The following is a 21377-nucleotide window of genomic DNA, read 5'->3' as shown; positions in this document are numbered from 1 at the left end:
CACACCTCCAGAGATTCACACAGAGACAAACAGAGGGACAGAAAAAGGGAAAGGGGGTAGGGAAAAGACAAGGCAACGGTAAGCCAGTACTAAAAGCATGAGAGGACCATGACATTCAGAGCATTCTTCCAGCTGCTTTTAACCTCAGATGGCAAAAAAATCCCCAAAAAACTCTTACATGGCAATTTGGGGTGATGTTTCTCATACAGTAATAGGAAAACATCATAATATTGGTGTCCATGATTTACAATTGGCTCTTCCTTTCCTCATAGTGCAACACAATGAGAAGGACTACATGATTGAATTAAGTATTTCCAAATTCAGCAACAGAATAAGATTTAGGTGATTCCACCTATAGCATCATTGTTAAACATAGCACCATATCAAGCCTGGTGATAGAATGCAGTCTCCAGTGTCGAGACCGTAGCTGATGGAAACTCAGTTTGTCTTGATAACATGGTAGGGTGGTGTGAAACTGTGGCTATGGGTCTGAAACACAAAATTACAAAAATGCAGTTATATTATCAATATTATTTCAAAAATATTATTGAAGCAAAATATTTTGAAAAATCATTTGGCAGAAACAGTGATATTAGAACCGATGGGCATTTATAGCTAATTAATGCATATTGTATTTCTGAATTCCTTAACCTTATGACAGTAGGTCATTAAACAATCTTTGAATATACAGTAGTGCCCTTAACTTTACTAAATTTATTATAATGATAACTGTTTTCTATCTCTCAGTGAACCAAAACAGGTTGTTTTTATACCTGAGTCCACCAACTCTTAACCCTAACTCTGTTAAAGTCAAATTTGTTTGGATTTGTAACATCACTGACCTTTACATGCTGCTGAACACCAACAGTGTATTTTGTCATTTAATTTGGTGCTTTGCTGATTTGTCTCTCAGTAGATCATCTAAAAATATTTTGGTTGTGCTTCCTAATACAGCTCAGTAGTAATGTGGTAATAGTGGGGTAATAAGGTGGAAACAGGAAGTTAATAATATAAAAAAGTTATTGCCAGTTAAATACCAAAGTAATATCCAAGTAATAACCAAGTAATATTGTGTATCAGCAATGGTTATACCTGAGTAATATTACACTGAGATTTATGCAGTTGGATAATAAGAGACCAGAAATTATGTGCAAAAATGTGAAGACAAACATATTAGTAATAGTATGGTGCTGCTAGCGGTAAAATGGAAATATTTGAATTTTTATATACTGACTTGTGTAAGTAACTGCTTAACAACAATAATGTAATATTGCTTGTGCTTTAACGTATTAGGTTACTGTTGCTATATTATAATGCTGGAATTAATCCAACCCTATGCCCCCAGCATTCTTCCCTGTTTTGAAGGTAACAGTGTAAATACTGTATTTAATGTTGCGGCTTATTACCTGTGCTAATTTATTTGTAATAACCAGGAATCAAGGCTGCAAAATGCAGAACTCTATGTTTCTATCTAATTCCATATTAGTAACATATTAAAGAAAACTTCAAGAACTGTGATGATCACCTGAAAACACTTGTGATAGCTTCTGTATCTTCTTATGTTACTATTACACATTATTATCAAGCTGTAATAGAAAGTGCTACCCATATGTCTTCTGAAATATCATTTTAATTGTCTCATTTTAATTGTGTCATTTTTGTTCATTTGCAGGCCCCCCATCTCCTCCGCGAAATTTGATCTTTAACCTGAATGACACCTGTCTGATGCTGGAGTGGTCGCCCCCCAGCGACATGGGGGGTCGCAGGGACCTAACTTACAACGTCCAGTGTAAACGTTGTGGCCCTGAGCCCGACCAGTGCCAGCTGTGTGAGGACGAGCTTCGCTTCATGCCAGGGCCGCTAGGCCTGACCAACGCCACTGTCACCGTCACGGACTTCTCTGCACACGCCAACTACACCTTTGAGATTGAGTCGCTTAATGGTGTGTCAGACATGAGCTCCTTCCCTCGACAGGTGGCCATCATCACCGTCAGCACTGATCAGGGTGGTGAGTATTGCTTTTGTTGAACATGTTATTTGTCATTTGCTAAAAAAAAACTTGTTTTAAAAAAACTTGTGGATTCTGCTTTGTTGGTTCAAAACTGAATAAACTTTCCCAATATGGCTCATCATATCACAGCAGAAAGTTCATGATAACTCAGTGCTGGTTGGTGTTACTTTCACACTACCATAAGCCTCTGTTGCCAAATATGTTGTGGGTGATGTTGTGTATGTTTATGATGATACATATAAATGAAAGCTGCAATGATGATCTACTTAGCTATCAATTAATCTCCTGATTTGTGTGACTTTATGTGGTTAGAAATGTATTAATACCTCTCCAGTATCGTGCTACATATGTTAACTGAATGAAGATTAACCTGATTTTTGTAATATTTTTATGGTAGTTAGACCACGAACAAGTGAAAAACTCATTACTTTTTGGCAGGGATATAGCTGCCATAGGGCACGAGTATTTCATGTTTGTTTTCATAACTCATGACCCCCAGAGGATTTGTTCACTTAACAAGTATTTATAGAACTGTGAGGAGATCATCCCCTGTTTTTAAAGGTACTCTGTGACCTCTACCAGCATTATAGAGCAATACTTTTATGAGTGGTTTACCACTCATAAATCCACATGACTCAGTGCTAATGCCTGCCAGTGACATTTTGTTCTACTTAAAGGTGGACGTAATGCACCAAGAAATATGTCAGTGTGCCAACAAAGGCAGGAAAGAAGAAAATTGGTTTTGGAAATGTATTCATGTTTCATATACTAAAACAGTACAGAGCATTTTAGTGAAAAAAACATTGAAGGTAAACAACTTTTTTTGTTTATTTACTCTTCCTGGCTTTTTTTTTTCCCCCTCAGTCCTTATGCAAATGTCACCCGTTCCTTAATAAGTTTCGCATCTCAGTTTTGTTTGTTTTTTTAAAGAACCAGGAAAGGATTTTCATTATTTTAAGGTCATTCTGTTTTCTTATTATTATTTGTGAATCTTCTATACTGAATACATGATTGAACTGGAGTTGCATTTAAGGCAAATGTCCATTCACAATTTGATGGCATCTCTTTTATAGATGGTAGAAATAATTTAGCATGGGAACAAATCATTGGTCATGAATGTTACTCACAGAATTTCTCGCCCCATGTTTGAGCCCTTATTGTCACAGAACTTAATCTGCTAAATATTTGATCACCATATGCCAGTCAGAATGACTATGTACTTTGGAGCTGTGGTCAAGAATGTCTGTTCTAAGTACATATCTTTGTTAGAGTTACCAGGGCCTTGGTGGAGGTTTGTGCATTCTTGTGAAAATTAATAGTAGATACTTTCATTGTCTGTTGCCTTTTGAGGAAGTTAGTAAAGAAAGACATGCCTGGAGTTATGACACTAAGGTAAATGTCCCTCTAGTGTTTGTAGGTTTGTACCCTTAAACAAAACTGTAAATGATGGCAGAGGTTCAAGGAGTTGTTGTCTCTACCTATTTACCTCAAATAGGGTGTTCATGCTGAAAGGCCCATTATTCCTTTGGGACATCCTCTGGTGTATTGCGTGCTTATGCTTTTAATTTCTAATTTGCAAACACTGTGTTTTCTGTTTTCTGCCTCCTCCCTTGACATTTTCCTCACCCCTTTTTTTTCTTGTTGGTTGTTTGTCCCCCTCCTTCTCTCCCTGCGGTTTCTTATATTCAAGGATGCTTGTTTTTATGTTTGTTTTTTTTTTCTTCTTTGTTCCCTCCTCTTTCTTTCTCTCCTTCCCTCCTTTCTGCTCCTGCTTAGGGAGGCTGAGGGAAATACATTTTCTCATACAGCCAAAACACATTAAATGCATTATTCTGTGTCACTGGGGACAACTCTATCCTTTACCGGCACCTCAATGTTACACGCAGCCTTTTTATTTCATTAAGATGCCCAGTTTAGCACATAGTTGTGGCAGGTCCCTGGGCTGTGCACAAGACCTATTTCAACACTAACATACACAGCTGCAGCTATTTAAAATGCTCAAGGGAAAAGGTAGATTTATGGCCCTCGGCCAATGATAAGCAGACTGATGATGTATTTTACCACTATCTCCTTGACAGAAACTAGAGTTTGGTCAGTGAGTCAATACTCTGTGTCATTTATTTTAATGGTAATCATGGTAGGTTATTGATTACATTGCTAGTTGCAGCTATAATACCACAGTGTTCCATCCAGCACCATGGATGCAGCAGGTGTCATGTTATCAGCAGCAGCAAGTAATGAATGGATAAATCTTTTCAAGTTTATGTTGTTTGGATATCAGCTCATCAGTGGTACATGGCACTTCTTGCTAAGTACTATTAGTTAAAAGTAATAAATCTTAGTGTGTTGGTTTAGTTCACCTGGTGACCGCATGTCTCAGAGCTGAAATGCAGTGGCCCAGGTTCAACTCTGACCTCGGGCCCTTTGCTGCATGCCTTCCCCCATTCTTTCTCCCTGAGATCCTCTCTTCTCTCCACTACCACGCTATGCAACAAAAGCAAAAAGGCCCAGAAAAATAATCTTGGAAGAAAAAAAAATAATACGCCTCAGGTTTACCAGATGCATCTGAGATTTTTAGATATTATTGAGCTAACTACCAGTGCTGGAGATGGCGTAGTGTACAAAATCTCTAAAGTATTGTTTTAAAAAAAAAAAAGGCTTACTTTATACAGTGTAGGTTTTCCCACTGTGCTTGCCATGATTGGAGAAGCCTGTTTAGAATCACTGGAAGAAGGTATACTCAACATTTACAAAAACTGTTTCCCTCACATGCCAAAGATTCAAGCAAACTGCTTCAGGATTCATCAGGTTTGTTCCTCTGTTAGTGTCAGACCTACAGTGCTTATTTGCCTGGTTCCTGGTTGAGTGTAGGGAAAAGGATAGCTGTGTTTTTCTTTTCTTGTTGCAGTTTTTTGTTTGTTTGTTTGTTTGTTTTGGGGGGGGGGGTGTTTTTTTTTGTTTTCAAATAATTAATCCTCAATTTTGTTTCCCAAATTGAGTCCTAAATATATGTATTTATAGATACTTACTGAAGCAAAGTAAATGGATTTCTTACATTTGGTTCATTCGTAGACCTGTTTCCTTAAAGTTAATGTGATGGATGCGAATAATCAGTGGTTGGAATATTGAGAAGTGACCAGGTGATGTAGCCATTCTCATACCTCCACACTATTACTTAAATGTAGTGAAAAGAGACTGAGTTTTAGAGCACAGTAACATACTGTTTTAGTCATGGTTACATGACAATGCATATCCCTTTTCTAATCTATCATCTTAATCATGTAAAACTGATGTTTCTGCACTTGTCGTGTAAGAATCTCCTGCAGTAATTACAAGAAACTCTTCAACTAATGCAAAGCACTGTGAAACCAAGTGTTACATTCGTGGAGCCTTTAGACAGAAGCACCCTTATTATTTGATATTAATCTTTCTCTGCATAAATAAAGTTGCTTTTTTTGAACAAAAGAACATGCGTCGTGTTTTTACCTAACAACTTTTACCTTACAAACACTAAAAGCAGCTACGGGACACTAGAAGAGGAGTTGGGTTAATCTGCCAGACACACTGATTAAGAATGGCAATTATCTCAAAGTCAGCAATAGAAAAACTGCAGAGGCTTTTGACAAAGTTGAAAGAGTGCACACGGTCAGCATATGCATTCACGTCAAAAGATAACCATGCAAACCTTCTTAAGAAAATGAAAACCTGCATGCGGCAGTGATATGCATACATGCTTTGGCACATATGCTTCCCCTGACTCATCCACCTAAACCTCTGTGTGATGGGCTTGTTTGGAAAGGTGCACAGAAAATTCCAACACCATTAGCATAGAGTTGCCATCAGCAGAATTGAGAGAGCCACGTGAATTTCTGTGTGTTGTGAGGAATATCAAGAGTCCCCTGTAATAATTTACTCTGGCCACAAATAGATTAAACTCTGTCATTAAAATGCTGATGGCTGTTTTGGTAAATGGCTTACGCCAGTGAAGTTAGTATATGATTTGTTGTGCTTATGATGGGCTGCTTTGTGATAAAACACACACACACAGATACGCACATGCACACTGATATAAATACATTTAAATACTGTACACATGCATGAGGGAAATGGAGAAACTATATAGGCCTGTGATCATTTCCTATCAGGAATAACCTTTTCAATATTTAGTGACTGATTCAGTGACACTGACCTGATATATGCACTCCCATGAGGCTTTGTAACTCACACACAGGCACTGTAGATTCTGGAGAGTTACAGCGCCACTTCCTAAAATCTTCTGACAGTATATAAAATGTAAATAAAAACAGAACATGATGATTGCAAATAATTTAAAGCTTATTTTGCATTTAAAATTTTACAAAAAGAAATAGCAGCTGTAGGAACTGAAGTATGCTAGGGGTTTTTGTTTATTTCTTTTATTATACATGTTCATTTTAAATTTGGAGCAATGCTCAAAAGACAAGAACAATGGAACATCAAAACTAACTATGGTAGTTGGTTGGCAATGTGTGAGTAACATGATTTGGAATAAAGTTCATCCTGAGATGTTTTCTGTATTAAAGATGAGGAGGGGTTCACAGTTCTATGAAAGACTGCATGGACAAATAGCCTAACTTTCCAAGGATAGGGTTTCTCAGTGTAAAATTGCTAAGGATTTTGACATTCATCATCCACAGTAAATAATGCCTTTTAAAAAAAATCAAAGAAAAAATTTACACAAGGACAGAACGAGGTCAAAACTGATATTAAATGGCCATGAGCTTCAGGCTCTCAGCCAGCAGCATCTAAAATGACTCGTTTTTGCAGTGCATACCACTGTATGGGCTCAGTAACATTTCCATTGTCAGTACACACAGTTAAAACTCTTCCAGGCACACTAAAACACACACACACACAGAAACAATCTCTGCCTTCCCCGAGCTTCAGCTTGTTTAAGATTGACTGAGGCGAGATGAAAAAGACTATCAAGAGCTCTGATGAATTAAAAATTGCAATCACGAACGCTGAATTTGTCGGGCTGAAAAGGAGAAGGAAAAGCCACACACACATTTTAAATACATGCACCATAAGTGCTAAACAGTATATACCAATCTTTGAGCAATATGTCCTGCCATCAAGAGAAAGTCTTCTTCAAGATCATACAGAACCATATTCTGTGTGCATTACAATGATATAACACTTAAAGTGTCTTGGTGCTAAAGTGGCCTGCCTCCACTCCATGCCTAAGGACATTTGCCTAATTATGAAACAAAGCATAAGACAAAGGAGTTCCACCAACTGATCTCTTATTTTCAGCAAAAATATCAGAATATCATGCTTTTAAAATTGCCAGAATATGACTCCATATTTCCCAAACACCACCAAACACCATTTATGTACCACTGTGGTACATACCACAGTGGTAAACATGATGATTCATGAGTCATGATTCTTGTTACTCCCATCAGTTTCAATATAGGTTAATTAATTATTAGTTTTAAAAAATAAGTTTAAAAAATCATATTTTAAACAGTTGATATGTTGTCTCACTGTACTAACTGTACTACTTCCATTTAGATGTTGGGTTTAAAGCATTTGCAAATTATTACTATAATTTTTTTATTTTTTTTAAAAGGTTTTAAAATGCATAATGATCAACAGCAGGACAGGGACATGGCCTATTAAGAGGAAAATTAATTAATTCTGGAGACATTATAAGCACATTTATGGTTCTTATGTCCACATGAGGAGGATGCTTCTGCTGTGACCTGGGTGCCTTAATAATTTTCAATCAGCATATTTACAGAAAAGTTCACGTCCAGCAGAATCCACCAGTAAACATGGTCGACTCCCACAGAAAGATCTCCCAAAGTGGGTGACTGGGTCAAAAGGAAAAGAGAAAAGAGCAAGAAGCTAGAGGGCATGTGACAGCTGGGTGAGGATGTAGAGGTTAAGTGAGAGAAGTGAAATCAGGCAGCACGCCTGAGAGAGAGGTGTTATGAATGTGGAACGCAGGAAAAGAGTGGTACGGAGACAAATGAAGTGATGCATAATAGGAAGAGGAAAGAAAGAAGATGAAAATGAAAAGCAGAGTGTGAGAAGATGATTGAGTGAGGAGAGGATCGAAAGAGCAAAGAAGGGGGTGGCAAAATGAAGAAGAGGGTAAATTAGCTGACAACAAATGTGGCCAGAGGATAAAGAGAGTGCAGGGAAGACACACACACACACACACACACACACACACACACACACACACACACACACACACACACACACACACACACTCACACAGTAAGTGCACTCTTGTTTCTGCGTGTTTCTAAGTGTGTTTTTTAAAACACCTATAAAAAAGAAGAAAAAAAAACATCTGAGTGTCCATGGCAACTATTGCAATTTATCTGACAAGTTATTTCTGTGACAAATGCTTTCAGAAAGGAATGTGCTAAGTTCTGTATGGCTTGGTCCAAAGCTCATTATGCTCTTCCTGCCTGGTATGTCTGGTAGATTTTGTATAATCCTGCTAATAGACAAATAGAAAGATAAACATAACCTCTTGGCTTACATACAGTAATTTTAATTACATTGTGTAGGCTCAATCTGCAGGTTTGTTGTAATGTTGATTACAAGATTCTACAAATTTCATGGGGGGTTACATATCATTAAGCAGAGGATACTACTTGTACAGAGATGCTATCCGTTCATCCATTTTCTATCACTTATCTGGGTCTGGTTCAGGGGGGCAGCAGTCAAAGCAGAGAAGCACAGAGCTCTCTCTCGCTCTCTCTACCAGCTCCAGCTTTTCCACTGAGATGTTCCCAAGCCAGCTGAGAGACATAATCTCTCCAGTGTGTCCTGGGTCTGCCCCAGGGTCTCCTCCAGTAGGACATGAATATAATACCTCAGCTTGGAGAGGCGTACTGTACCTTGAACCACCTTAATTAGCTCCTTCTGATGCGAGAGACCAGTGGCTTTGCTCTGAGCACTTTCTGAATGATTGAGTTCTTCTCTCTATCTCTGAACCTGAGCTCAGACACCCTTCAGAGGAAGCTAATTGCCACCACTTGCATCCTCGATCATATTCTTTTGGTCACTGGTTGGCTAGGAATTAAGATTAACCAATAAAATCAACAGCTTCGCCTTCAGGGTCACTTCTCTCTTCACTACAACAGACCATCAGTACAGTGTCTGCATCACTACAGACACTCGACCAATCCGTTTAGCATTTCTTCCACTGCACCCTTCCCACACTCATGAACAAGACCCTGAGATACTTGAACTTCACCTTTTCCTGCTGAGAATCATGGCTTCAGACTTGGAGATGTAAAAACTGGATACATATCATCTCATTTGCATCATTTAGAGACACTGTTAGATACTATCATAACTAACAACAAAAAATAAAATAAAATAACAACATGAACAGTGTGAAGATACAGTAAGCAGCCACTCAGAGTCAGCATGGATCCTGGTTTAAGCATAACAGCTACTAAAAAGCAGCACTGCTGAGAATTGTACTAAATATTGGAAGTTTTCCTCTGTAAGAATCAAAACCACTTAGCAAGCTGCCTTGAAAGTTCAGCTGTTTATTACAAATGTGAATTAAGATTCAGTGAATCAGGGACAGTCGAGGTGCTCAACACTGTTAAATTCCTGTTTCTGTGCAAATGAGTCTATACATGTAGCATGGGTGCATTTGTAAACTATTGTGCATATGTCTGCAAAGTAAATGGATGAGGCATTACAGCTGTTTTGTAGATTAAACTGAGAAACTGAGAAGAAGTGGACAGGTGGATTAATGCAAAAAGAAAAGCAGAGGGAGGAAGTGGAAGTGAAGAAGGAAATGGCCTAGAAACAGGAGAGTTTGTTTAATCACAGGAAGCAGCTGGGTAATTGTGTATGTCACCAAAAGCAATCAGAGACAGATCAGATTCTCAGTTGCAGTGACGCATCAGAGCTTTCTTACAGCAACTTGATAGAGTCTAATCACACAATCTTTTGTAGATGAAAAGCTGGTGGGCATAGCTAACAATTTCAGATCTGCATGATGATATGCAATGATGGAGGAGCTAGGAAGAGGAGAGCTGTTCATTCATTGACTTGGTACTGACTGTGTCCACATCATTTTCCTTTGAAAATCCACGTCTGCAAAGCCAAAGTTGACATGACAGTGTGTGACAGTGTAGACACACTAAATTGTGCATGACTTCAGAATTAATGGTATGTTTTATTTAATGTGATTGGCATGCCAGAACTGAATGAATGCTGGATTGTTCACGAGCTGCATCTCTAACTCGCTTTCTACAGTTGCCCGCGTTAACCACATGCTGCTGCCAACACTGTACACAATATGAGCCTTTACTGAAGACTGAATTCTTTTCAGGATGTGCTTACCTAGCATGCAACCTCACTACCTTACTGCATATATAAATGTGAAGTTGTGCACAATAGACTGAGGTAGTTAAGGTAAAGATATACATATTATGGATTATGATTCCATAATCTGTCTATGTTTCATAAGGTATTTGAATCACACAATTTGCATTCTTGCTGCTGCAGCTTGTTGATGAGAGACGTAATAACATTAGATGTAATAACAGTAAGCCTCTTTGCTTTATGTAACTAAAACCTGTGAGTGAAAGACTATAGACTTGTCTCAGCCCTCGTTTCGGGCAGATATTTCTACTCCTGGATTTTTATGATGTCATATGAAGGCAATATTTTTAATATGGTCATCTTAGGCACACAACTGTGGCTTTGAGCACGGCAGCTGCAGTTAAAGCCTTCAGTTTGCGAGGTGCAAAGAAAGTTGGCTAAAATGGCTCGTTTCAGAGAGAGGGGCTGCACCGAGGCCCAGTAATGAATAAATAAGGATTATTTTAAACGGTGAATAATGATAGGAGAGTTCAAGAATAAAAATATAAACACTGGAAAGGAGCTTAATATACTCTATTTACAAAGTAAAAGGCTGGCCCCAAACCAAACTCTTTCTATAATGGGCCAAAACCTCAGAGGGCTATTAAATGTAGAAAATAATTTAAGATAAATTCTGAATGCAGTAGAGAGCGAGAGTATGATGGATAACATTTGCTCTAATGAGTTCCAAGTTTGTTTCCTCTTACATCTATTTCCCACAACTGCGTGTTAGTATCCTTAACCTCGACTCCATTAGAAACAATACAAAACTGTTACAGATACGTCCTTTTGGCAGAGACGTCGCTGGTGTACTGTACCAATAAATAATTTATTTTCAGGAAGAGAGTGTCCTGTTATAAAGTTACTTCATTAAACCGTGACCAGCGCAAATCTTTTTTTGTTTGTTTGTTTTGAGAAAATGAATAGTTTGCAATCATGTGGCAGCACCTGAATCCCTGCGCTACAAAACGTTTATTACTGTCCCTATTAATTTGTCATGATTTTGTTTATAAGCACTGGAACTATGAAAGTGTTCAAATTAGATCTTTCTGCAGATATACAATACCTCTGAGGCGAAATGATTAACTCAGTTATGTGAGTTTCAATTGTTTTTTTTTTTGTTTTTTTCTCTTTAGGCTTAATGTGGTTTTAATATGATGTCTGTAAATACTGAATCACCTGCATGCCTAATCTGAATATATTTCTCCATCGTGATTTGCCTTGCCAGTTGTTCTCTGCTTTTCTTGCTCCCCTTAGCCTTGAGACAGATGCTGTTGCACACACATATGCATACGCTTGTGTGCACACAGACAAATTTTAAGGTGTGCTGAGAAACAGATTAAATTATTATTAGAACAAACGTCAGACTAAACTGAAAATACTAAATCAGACAAGAGGTTGAAATAGTAGTTAACATTTACACATTGCCAGAAAATGTTTTTACTCAACATGTTTTGTATTCTATTTATTGTCCGCACTGTGTATTGCACTTAAATTTTGTTGTTATAGAAATAACAATGACAATAAAGAATCACTGTCCTTATCCTTATTATGTACACAGAGATGTCCAAGTCAGTGTCTGTATATGAAAACCTCTGCCCTCTGTCATGCCCAGTCCAGCACCAATGTCATGATGCAATTTTGCCTCTATATGAACAGCCTGTATTAAGCTCCCGGCCTTCTCAGCCACCGTACCCCTCCCGGGCAGCTTTCTCCTGGCATTGCGCCACGCTAACTAACTATGACAAATTAGCCCCACACTTAATTACTAGCCTGGGAAAATGACAATGATGTTTATTAGGCGCGGCATCATAAAGCGGTGTGTCCGTGCCCCAAGACCAAAGCGCTATAGCAGAGAAACACTAATAATAACAACAGCCATACAAATTGGCTGAATGGAATGACCAGGGCCCTCGAGGCAGCTGCTGGGGTGGGGTGAGGAAGAAGGTGACTTTCCACGGATGAATCAATACTGTCCTCCACTGTGCTGCCATACTGAGGTCTAGCTACCAATGAAGCCTGACATCGCTGACAACGACTCTCTATGTGTGCATGTCAGAGGGGTAGATTTAGCTGAGATCCTTACTCCATTATGATTTAATAGAAAAAAGCATGAACTGATGAAAAATGCTGAATATATTGCATTACATGAGAAGCTTTATTTTTTCCCTTGACATCCAGGGGCACGGGTATGTAGGGGTCTTCTGCTTGAGGACCATTTAAGTGTGTGTGTACAGTAGGTGTGTGCATATGTGAATAGGGGTGTTTGTCAGCATGAGAGACCACATTTGGGCTAGTGACACTGGCCTTGTGGAGAAAGAGCAGTCGTAAATAGAAACTCTGCACTTGCTGGCTTATTAACAGTTGATTTATCTGCCTCTCTGCAAGAAATGCACACCCTTGGCACCCAAGCCCAGGGGCCCCAATTACCTGATGCCGTGTGTGTGTGATGGTGTTTCAAGGGAATGTTTAGTGTCGTTGTGTCACGGATGTCGTGTGTGTGCGTGTGCCCCTATGTTGCTATATGTGTCAGTGCCAGGGTCATCTTCATCATCACTCTCTCTTGAGGAGGCACTCACACATCCACACACACTCTTTATGCCTCCTGTGGTGGGAGATACAAGAGGGAATAATGGGCTGGGATAAATTTATTCGACAGCTCTGTCTCCTCTGTGATTTATCAGAGTATTTACTCTGCTGATGTACCGTTATCATTCTCTTTTTCTCTTCTTTCTCACCCTCCCATAGTATCACTTGTGTACATTTAACTTGTGTATTCATCACAATAAATACTGCCATCACATGCTACTATAAGGCAGCTGTATGGCATTGATTTAATGCATTAATGCTGAAGTTTATTGGCCTTTTCATTTACTCATAAAGTTTGGCTCTTTTGTTTCCTCTCAGAGATATGTTGCCCCTACAAACCTGTCAGAGAAATGTCATGTTGAGCAAATCAGATTTTATTTTTATCTCCTTGTCTGGTCTTTTTGTTTCTTCTTATAATGGGATATTTTTTGGAGGGGGGGGGTCATCCAGTTCTCATTACAGTATCCATACAATTTACATAATAGGATAAATGTCACAAGAATATGGATTGCAGCCTGTTAAAATGCAGAAGATGCTTAAAAAAACCCCACACTGCTACATTTTGTTTCTACAGCTGTTCATATAACTAAACAGTTGTTTGAATACAGGTTCTTACAGTGCAGCTCAGCAGAGTGTTTGGATGATAAACAGATCAAATAGATGCATTTCAAAATGAACTACAGCTGATCAGATTGCAGTGCACCATTGTGTTACACTTGCTATAATATTTGCATACACTCTGCTCTACACTACAGCGCTTCGTAGTCAAGCGCAAGATCAGAAAACTCACTCACATTTTCACCCAAGTGTTTCTTGGGTGAAAATGTGCATATCAACACTTTCCAGTGAAGAAGCGTGGCAGTTGATTTGACTACAAGGTGTAACGCCTACGAGGTGTTATATGAAGCTTTTGTTCTTGTAAAACTCATCAAGTCTCCATGAGGCTGGTTAACAATAAAACATGAAATGGTGTTATTTTTGTGTATAACATACATTAGTGATGACAAATTATGTTTAAAAGGATTTAAAAGTATCAACCTGCATGTTAAAGTTGGAGAGCCATTCTAATTCACGAAGAGGATTGTAAATTTTGGGGGTACAGTCAGTGAGATTACACCTCTGTGCTCGTGTTGCTCCTCAGAGACGTAATTATCACACTGAAACCTGCCCTGCCAACCAGCAGCTCCTCACCTCCCACTCGCTCGAGCTCTGTTCCCGCTCATTCCGCCAACACCATCTTTATTTAAAAATGTATGAGAATTAAAAAATAATCTTGTGACATTTATTTGAATTCATTTGAATTCAGCTCTTTTTAATTTGGCTTAATTAAGCTTTACAGTAAGGACAATTATTATTCCGACAGAGAAAAAACCATTTCGGCACTCGAGCATAAAACTTGACTTTGAGCTGGTTTAATTTGTTTGTAAATGTATCCACTCTCTCCCTCCATGGATGGTGGGGAGCTGTGCCCTTAATTGTAGCATAGAGACTTGAAATAGTCATCTCAATATCACTTTCACTACATTTTATTTTGACATTTTTTAATTATATTAACACATTATGTTTTACATTTTAGAAAGGTGTTACTCATCTATATTTTGGGGAAATAGCAAGGTGTTTATGCCTGAATTAATAGAAATATGACCACAGTGAAGTACCTGGCCATTAACTAATATTCAGGAACCCTTTTTAAGATCTAAGTTTATATTTTTTAGAATATAAATAGGTCTTTGTGTCAGTTTTTCTTAAGGTGCACAGCAAGCTGAAAGAACTTCATGCTTCCCGTGTAAGACGTAAGTGTTCAGTATACCCTACAATAACAGTGTTGTGATTTCTCTGTGGTCTTTTCTAGCCCTTTTCAACCCTATCTGTGTGACCTCAGCACCCAGAGGTGACTGATCCCATCAGACACCCACCAGCAATTCCTCACATTGGCATCCCCACAATCTTCATCTTTCCATCCACACTTTTTTTTTTTCCCCACCTCTCCAACCCTAGTATTGAACACCAAGCAGATTAGAGAACACTTTTATTACTGCTATTAATATTATGCAAATTACGAGAGGTTTATTGTTGTTGCTTTGTTCTCGTCTTGAGCCAAATATGAGGAACAGGGATGACTTATTTCTCTTTAGTTGACCTTGTATGTGTACAGTATGCGCCGGTCTTCTTTTTGAAGCAGTGATTAAAAGACTATTAATGCTTGAAGCATGAGCTGTGTTTGATGTTTGAGTGATGTGACTGGATTGTTTTATCTTATAACATTATACATGAGTGGCTTGGTGATTGTTTATGGATCTGAGCATGTGCACATGCTGTATGCGTGCGGATGTCTTGTAGCACAAACGATACTAGAGTTTTGTATTGTTAGCTTCATAGTTGCATGAGAGCTTTAAAGACACTGCAACTTTTTAATGCAAACACAAATGATGAGCAAGGTCAAGTTCAGTTTTGACTTTGGAAATTAAAGTTTGACAAAATAATCCCAGCTCAAGGTTCACTAAGTAGATTTTCTGTGGCTTTCATTTAACATCACAGGGTCTTAATCAGTGGACAGAGGGTGCTCAGTTGTTTTCACAGTCTCAGTTGCTGTTTTAACTTCATCAGTAGCACTTTTATTACTTTTAGGACATGTTGGCATTTTAAGCCAAAATAGAGACGATAAACAAAGATAAACAAAATCAGCAATCAAATTATGATGGAGGTGGAGTTTGGCTTAGTGCCTACAAGAGACCTGAGACCCACTGTCATGGGACAAGAGGCAGTGTGCACCCTGGACAGGTCGCCGGTCCATTACAGGGCTAACAAAAAAAATGGTGATAGTAAATATTTGGTGTATTTTTACTCGTTATATTTTTTCATAGATAGATGGATAGATAGTGTATCCTCATTCATACACTGCCTTTATGCTTTAATGTTTTTTGTTTTTTTTTCCTTTTCAGCACTTACATGTAATTAATGTGTTTTTATTATGTGTCAGTAAATGATCTGTAGAATTACTAGAGTGCTCCTTGTGCCTGTGCATTCAATTCAGTTGCTTATTACTGAAAGTAAAGCTAAGTATCGCTTTTTTGTCCAACGGCAGGCATTGAAAACTTTGCTGCCGTTCTCAATCACACAATGTTATGAAAGGTTTCTTTTTACATCAACCACAAAAACAAAGCTGCGCTTCCATTTGCTACAAAGCATCAGCCCAAAATCACATCTTAACCAAAGGTTTCCCACAGCTAACTTTAACAGCACTGCGCGGATTCATGTCTCCACATATACCTGCACAAGTAGCCAAGATGCGTGTGTAGCGCATACACTATGTAATCACAACATCCATTCAGCTCAAAACATCCCTGTCTCCAAGATGTATTCATGTATTCGTGTTTATATATATATATATATCACTCTCATGACATGTACTGCATATAGTGCATGCACACGGGATGCCTCTCTGAATTTACATACAGTATCCATCATCCTGTAGCACAGCTGACTTTTCCTGGATAACTTTCAGTGTTTCTTTGATTTATATGTTGTTATTAGAACCAAACTCATACATGTGACAGACAAACCACATATTTTACCCACCTGTCTTGTTTAATGTCAGTGAACATAGGGATATATTTAATAGAGCATTTAAGGCTGTAGGACAAAAGATCAAATGTCAGGAAATTTAAAACCAGGGCATGTTGCTAATTCTTTACTTTGCCAATAACGTGGAATGGTGGTGTCATAACAATGTTGCCTCAAAGTTCTTGTAGATCGTGCCAAATCAACATTAACTTCTAAGTGCAGTGACTAAAATGGGTTTGCCATTGAAAGGTTTTCTCTTTTTCTTTTTTCAAATTTACTTTGCATAATTTCACTTCTTGCAGCTTTAATTCATGATCAGTTTCATTTCTGTGTGGATTTTCTGCAGTTGGGGGGTAAATGGACAAGCTGGTTCAAAAGCTCTTGTACCAAATGTACTGAAAAGTTTTAGCTAACAATAACTGCTCAAATCACCAGCCGTAGCTCCACATTAGCATGAAACCTGAGAGTTAAACTGGAACTGAAACACAGACGTGACTCATTGTCACTTACTACCTGCCAGCAACCCAAAGGAGTTTCATGCTTTAGAAATATGCTTTGAATGTATCCACACCGGATTCCTCCTAGTTGTTTGATATATAAAATGCCATATTATATTCTTTTCATGTTTTTTGACGTCATTGCCCATTGTTTGCTAATTATTTTTGTGCTGCAGTATGTGGGCATGGCAACAATAGTACCGCTAACTTTATAGAACTTTCTGTCTACACATAATACACCAAATGTATTGCCAAAGCTGCTGTCTGCTGTTGCATTCAAGTGCTCGGTCTCCACAGGAAGACTGAATTCTAGTGTAATTTCAATCTCTTTATAGTCACTATGTGCTGTGAAGCTCCTCTCATCTTTATTGAGCAGATGAGATGGTCTCAGCGGTAAATATATGTTTTCTTTTACACAGTTTATAAAGCAGACCAACTTTCAAGTTCACCTATCACTTTGAGTGCTTTGGGGTAACAGGGGGTTCTTGTGTGTGTATGTGTGTGACAGCAACTTCTTTCAGTGTGTGCATAATGCTGTTTGTTCTCTTCTGACACTCCCGACTTTTAATAGAGTGCAATCCTCAAGGAAAGCAAGTAGACACACTCACACACATACATACAAAATGGATTTGCTTTCTTCAGTTTTCTTCAAGTGGCATTATTAATCTCTACATGAAAAAAAAGTCTGCTCATGAACTATTCAAGTCAGTTTAAGACTGCAGTGAGTTTTTATTTTATGCTATTTTTTTTTTTCAAAGTTTTAATAAAGTTTTAAAAATCAGTCCTGACACTGCACTGAACTGCTTTGGTTAATGTTTTTTTCCCCAATGTTTTAATAAAAAGTCGGAATTTTAAAAGCTGAAGACAGAGAAGGAAGTCAAAAGGTGAAACAGTAAATGGTAGCAGTGCTGTTTGACCTTATACCCATACGCTTTAGTCTAACTTGCCATTTAAATCTTTCATAATTTTCTTCTGATCTCTTTTTCTTTAAAGTTTTCATGCATTGCTGTGACTATAGATATTATGAGCATCTGCTCTGTGACCTGACTATGCAGATGGTAAAACAACATTTTGTAAGTGCTTCTCTACAGTAAAAATACTCTGAAAATACTGAAAGGCTGTTCACAGAGTAGTCAGACAGCTATCAATTGATTGACTATCCCTTTGGTGCTTGAGTACTAATTAATAAGCCCTGCAAGTCAATGTCATTTCAAGTCGGTGCAGCATGGCACTGCGATGAATTTCTGCTTTTTCTTTCCACAATAATGTTTTAGTAACTTATTTTAAGTAATATTAGATTGCAGTTGTACAACTGTGGTATAACTGTGTTATTATCATAGTTTAGCAATAAAACAGCTTATTCAAAAGCTGGGAAACATGGTCAGGCAGGTTACATGTTGCATTGGTTGTTGTTCACAAGTTTTATCAGCCTGAAAGTTAAGTTAACCTGAAATCCGAATATAAATGCTCTGGTAACCTGTCGCCCTTTCACAAAAGCTTACGGAGGTAAACTCACAGTTTTGTCTTCAGTGGTTGAACAATGCTGTATTTGTAAAAAATTAACATGATTGAATGCACTTGTCAGGAAAGGCCGCCATGTATTCGAAGAGGCGAGTGCTGTGTTTGCAGTTGTGCAAATAGCATTGTACACACAAATGCACACATGCAAACACATGCATTACAACCGTGCAACAGAGCGCAGTTTGTGTGAAAAAACCTGCACCTGTAATGGAGAGATAATGCTGAGTAAGACAGACATACACACACATCCATACACACTTGCACACACATACTATTTTACACACCTACACAAACACAAAGACATAATGACTATAGCTCCATTTAACTGGTGTTGCTGTAGAGTCATGACCTAAATGGTTTGGGATTGCAGCATCATTGGTGATTACCACAGAAAGCCCTGTGATCTATAGCACCTATAAACAGTCTATGGGGAAACAAATTCACATTGGCGCGTGGTCTGAGACAAATACTGATTGTATAGCATTATTAGACATTCCTGCACATTAGGTACACAAATTAGTATGTTTGTCAGTTCCCTGTTGCTTGAGTTGACCTGACTGGAGATTATTGGTATTCTCAAAGCATATAATTTTGCACGTTTGGTTCAGACAGATGATTTGGTATTTGTTAAAGTTAATTGTGCTATACTCCCTTATCCTTTAAATAATCATTAGCAGAAGTGTGCTAATGAGCCTTGACATGGGATTTCTACAAAGAAACAGCACTATTACAAAACTAATACTTTTATTCTACAGCAGTAGAAAATATATAAACGGTGTCCTGAAGCATCCAGCCTACTATGTAAGAAATAATGCAAAATGGGAGTTCTGTACTTGACTTTTGGCTTAATGCCATAGCATATCATGTTTAGGTATGACCTTTCCAGGGTACAAATTAATAATTTGTGGATCTGTTTCTCCTGATGCCCCCTACATACCCTGCATTCTGTAAATAAAACTCTAAAAAAAAAAAAAAAAATGTTTTATAGAAGAAATGAGCTACAATACAACTTCCAGTATAAGGGTATCTGACCTTCAGAATAAAAGTGCATAATTTAAATAAGAAATTCCATTACAGGTTTTAGCAGTAAAACTGTTCAGTCAGCAGTTGGATGTAATGGAGGCCAGTGCTAAAGGACTTTGGAAACTTAAGTACGATGCAAGGGTAGAAAAAGAGAAAGAAAACAATAAGTGAAAAAAAAAAACTGTTGAAGCAGCACTCCAGCATGCTGGATCTGAAATCATATTCAGAGTTATTCAGAGTTATAAAGTTCTTTTGGTTCTTACCTTTATTCACTTGTGGTTTTTTTAACCTTCAGCAAATACCAATCCACATATTTGATATAACTGCTCAATTAAGAGCATCCTAGTTATATCTTGTATATGTAGCATAATCACCTTAAAAAGGGTGAAGGGAGAGATCCTACATATCTTACACAAAAAAACAAATATAATGAATATCTCAAACTCTCACACTTAATGTTTAAAGCACAAAAACATAATTTAGATTTTTTTGTTGTTGTTGTTGTTGTTGAATCTTAATATGGTTCTTGCATTTTAACAAAAAAAGGAAAGAAAAAAGAAATTCTACAAATGAAAGTCAACCTCTGCTTGTCCATCTTAGTTAATCTTAGTTAATTGTTCGTTTGTGGACAAACCCTTATAAAGTGACCCATAGACCTGCGTGGGGCTGCACAGATTTTTCCCCGGTGTGTTCACGTCACCTTATGCATTATTGATTGAGTCTGCTGATGGCTGAGTGTCTGAATATATTTCTCTAAGTGTCACGGAAAAGTCACATCTATTAGTTCTTGTATGTGTGTGGACATGAAATGCCTATCTTATTGGTTATTCGCCAGTGTGTGTATGTGTGTGTGTTGGGGGGGGGCACAGATGGATGGCACACATAACTCACACACACATTCTTCGCTGGCAGTAAATCCCCACAGACCACACAGTCCTGTTAACAGAAGGTTTTCCTGTCAAAGTGTCCTTGAGTAAGACAGTCAAGCCCTGCCTGGTCACTCATCATAAGTCAAATAAAAACCTCTGCAAGATGAATAAAATATTGTGTGCATATTCTTGTCTCGAAGAAGCAGACAGAACGATCCTCATCAAGTTTCATTGGGACAGACAGCAATTTTCTCCATGTTCATCCTGGCTATGCTTTTCTTGATTAAACCAAACAGACTGCAAGTGTAATTAGTCATCATATCACACAGACATATTAACAGTTGTTTATTGCCTGTATTTTCATCCCTTTTTATTGATAGTGTATTAATAGTGTATCTTTTTATTTTTGTCATCACTTATCCTCAACACAAAAAAATAACAATTTCACGATCTCCAAAGATGGCGACTTTGATGTGCCAAATTATGGCTCGACAGTTTTCAGAAACACTCAAGATGTCATACATCTTTACCTTCTCTTTTTTTTTTCTTCACTGGAACCAAATAGACAGAGAAATGTGTTCATGGGGGTGGCATACAAAAAAAGCTGACATTTGAGAGACAGAAGTGAGTAAAGGACAGCATGAGAATGACTGTCCCTTGTGTAATTAGAGCCCAGAGAGAAATGGATTTGAGACAGAAGAGGAGTGTGGACTACAGAGAACAAAACTGGTCTTCTAGCTACTTTTTTTAAGGTGCTCATATCCTTTCTTCATTGTTGTTTTAATTATACACAGACCTTGCTGAAGATTTTGTTTTTCCTTCACAGACTTAATCTTAATTCTATTAAATTCTGTATTATTCCACGGCTATAAAAAACCTTCATACTGATCTGTTTGGTATGCTATCAGCCAC

General features: G+C 38.0%; 1 protein-coding gene across 2 annotated transcripts in view; it reads left to right on the top strand.

Annotated features, from left to right (window-relative positions):
• The window catches only part of epha6 (eph receptor A6), a 183995-nt gene that overhangs the window by 96683 nt on the left and 65935 nt on the right, over positions 1-21377 (top strand). For both annotated transcript variants that reach the window (XM_030757617.1, XM_030757616.1), the window contains one exon: positions 1673-2008. In XM_030757617.1, the coding sequence (XP_030613477.1) occupies positions 1673-2008 (336 nt within the window). The remainder of the gene's footprint in view (positions 1-1672; positions 2009-21377) is intronic.

This window comes from Archocentrus centrarchus, chromosome 21 (assembly GCF_007364275.1).
Source record: "Archocentrus centrarchus isolate MPI-CPG fArcCen1 chromosome 21, fArcCen1, whole genome shotgun sequence".
In the NCBI taxonomy this organism is placed as follows: Eukaryota; Metazoa; Chordata; class Actinopteri; order Cichliformes; family Cichlidae; genus Archocentrus; species Archocentrus centrarchus.
The sequence above is the reverse complement of the archived record's forward strand: the minus strand, read 5'-3'. Positions and strand labels throughout refer to the sequence as shown.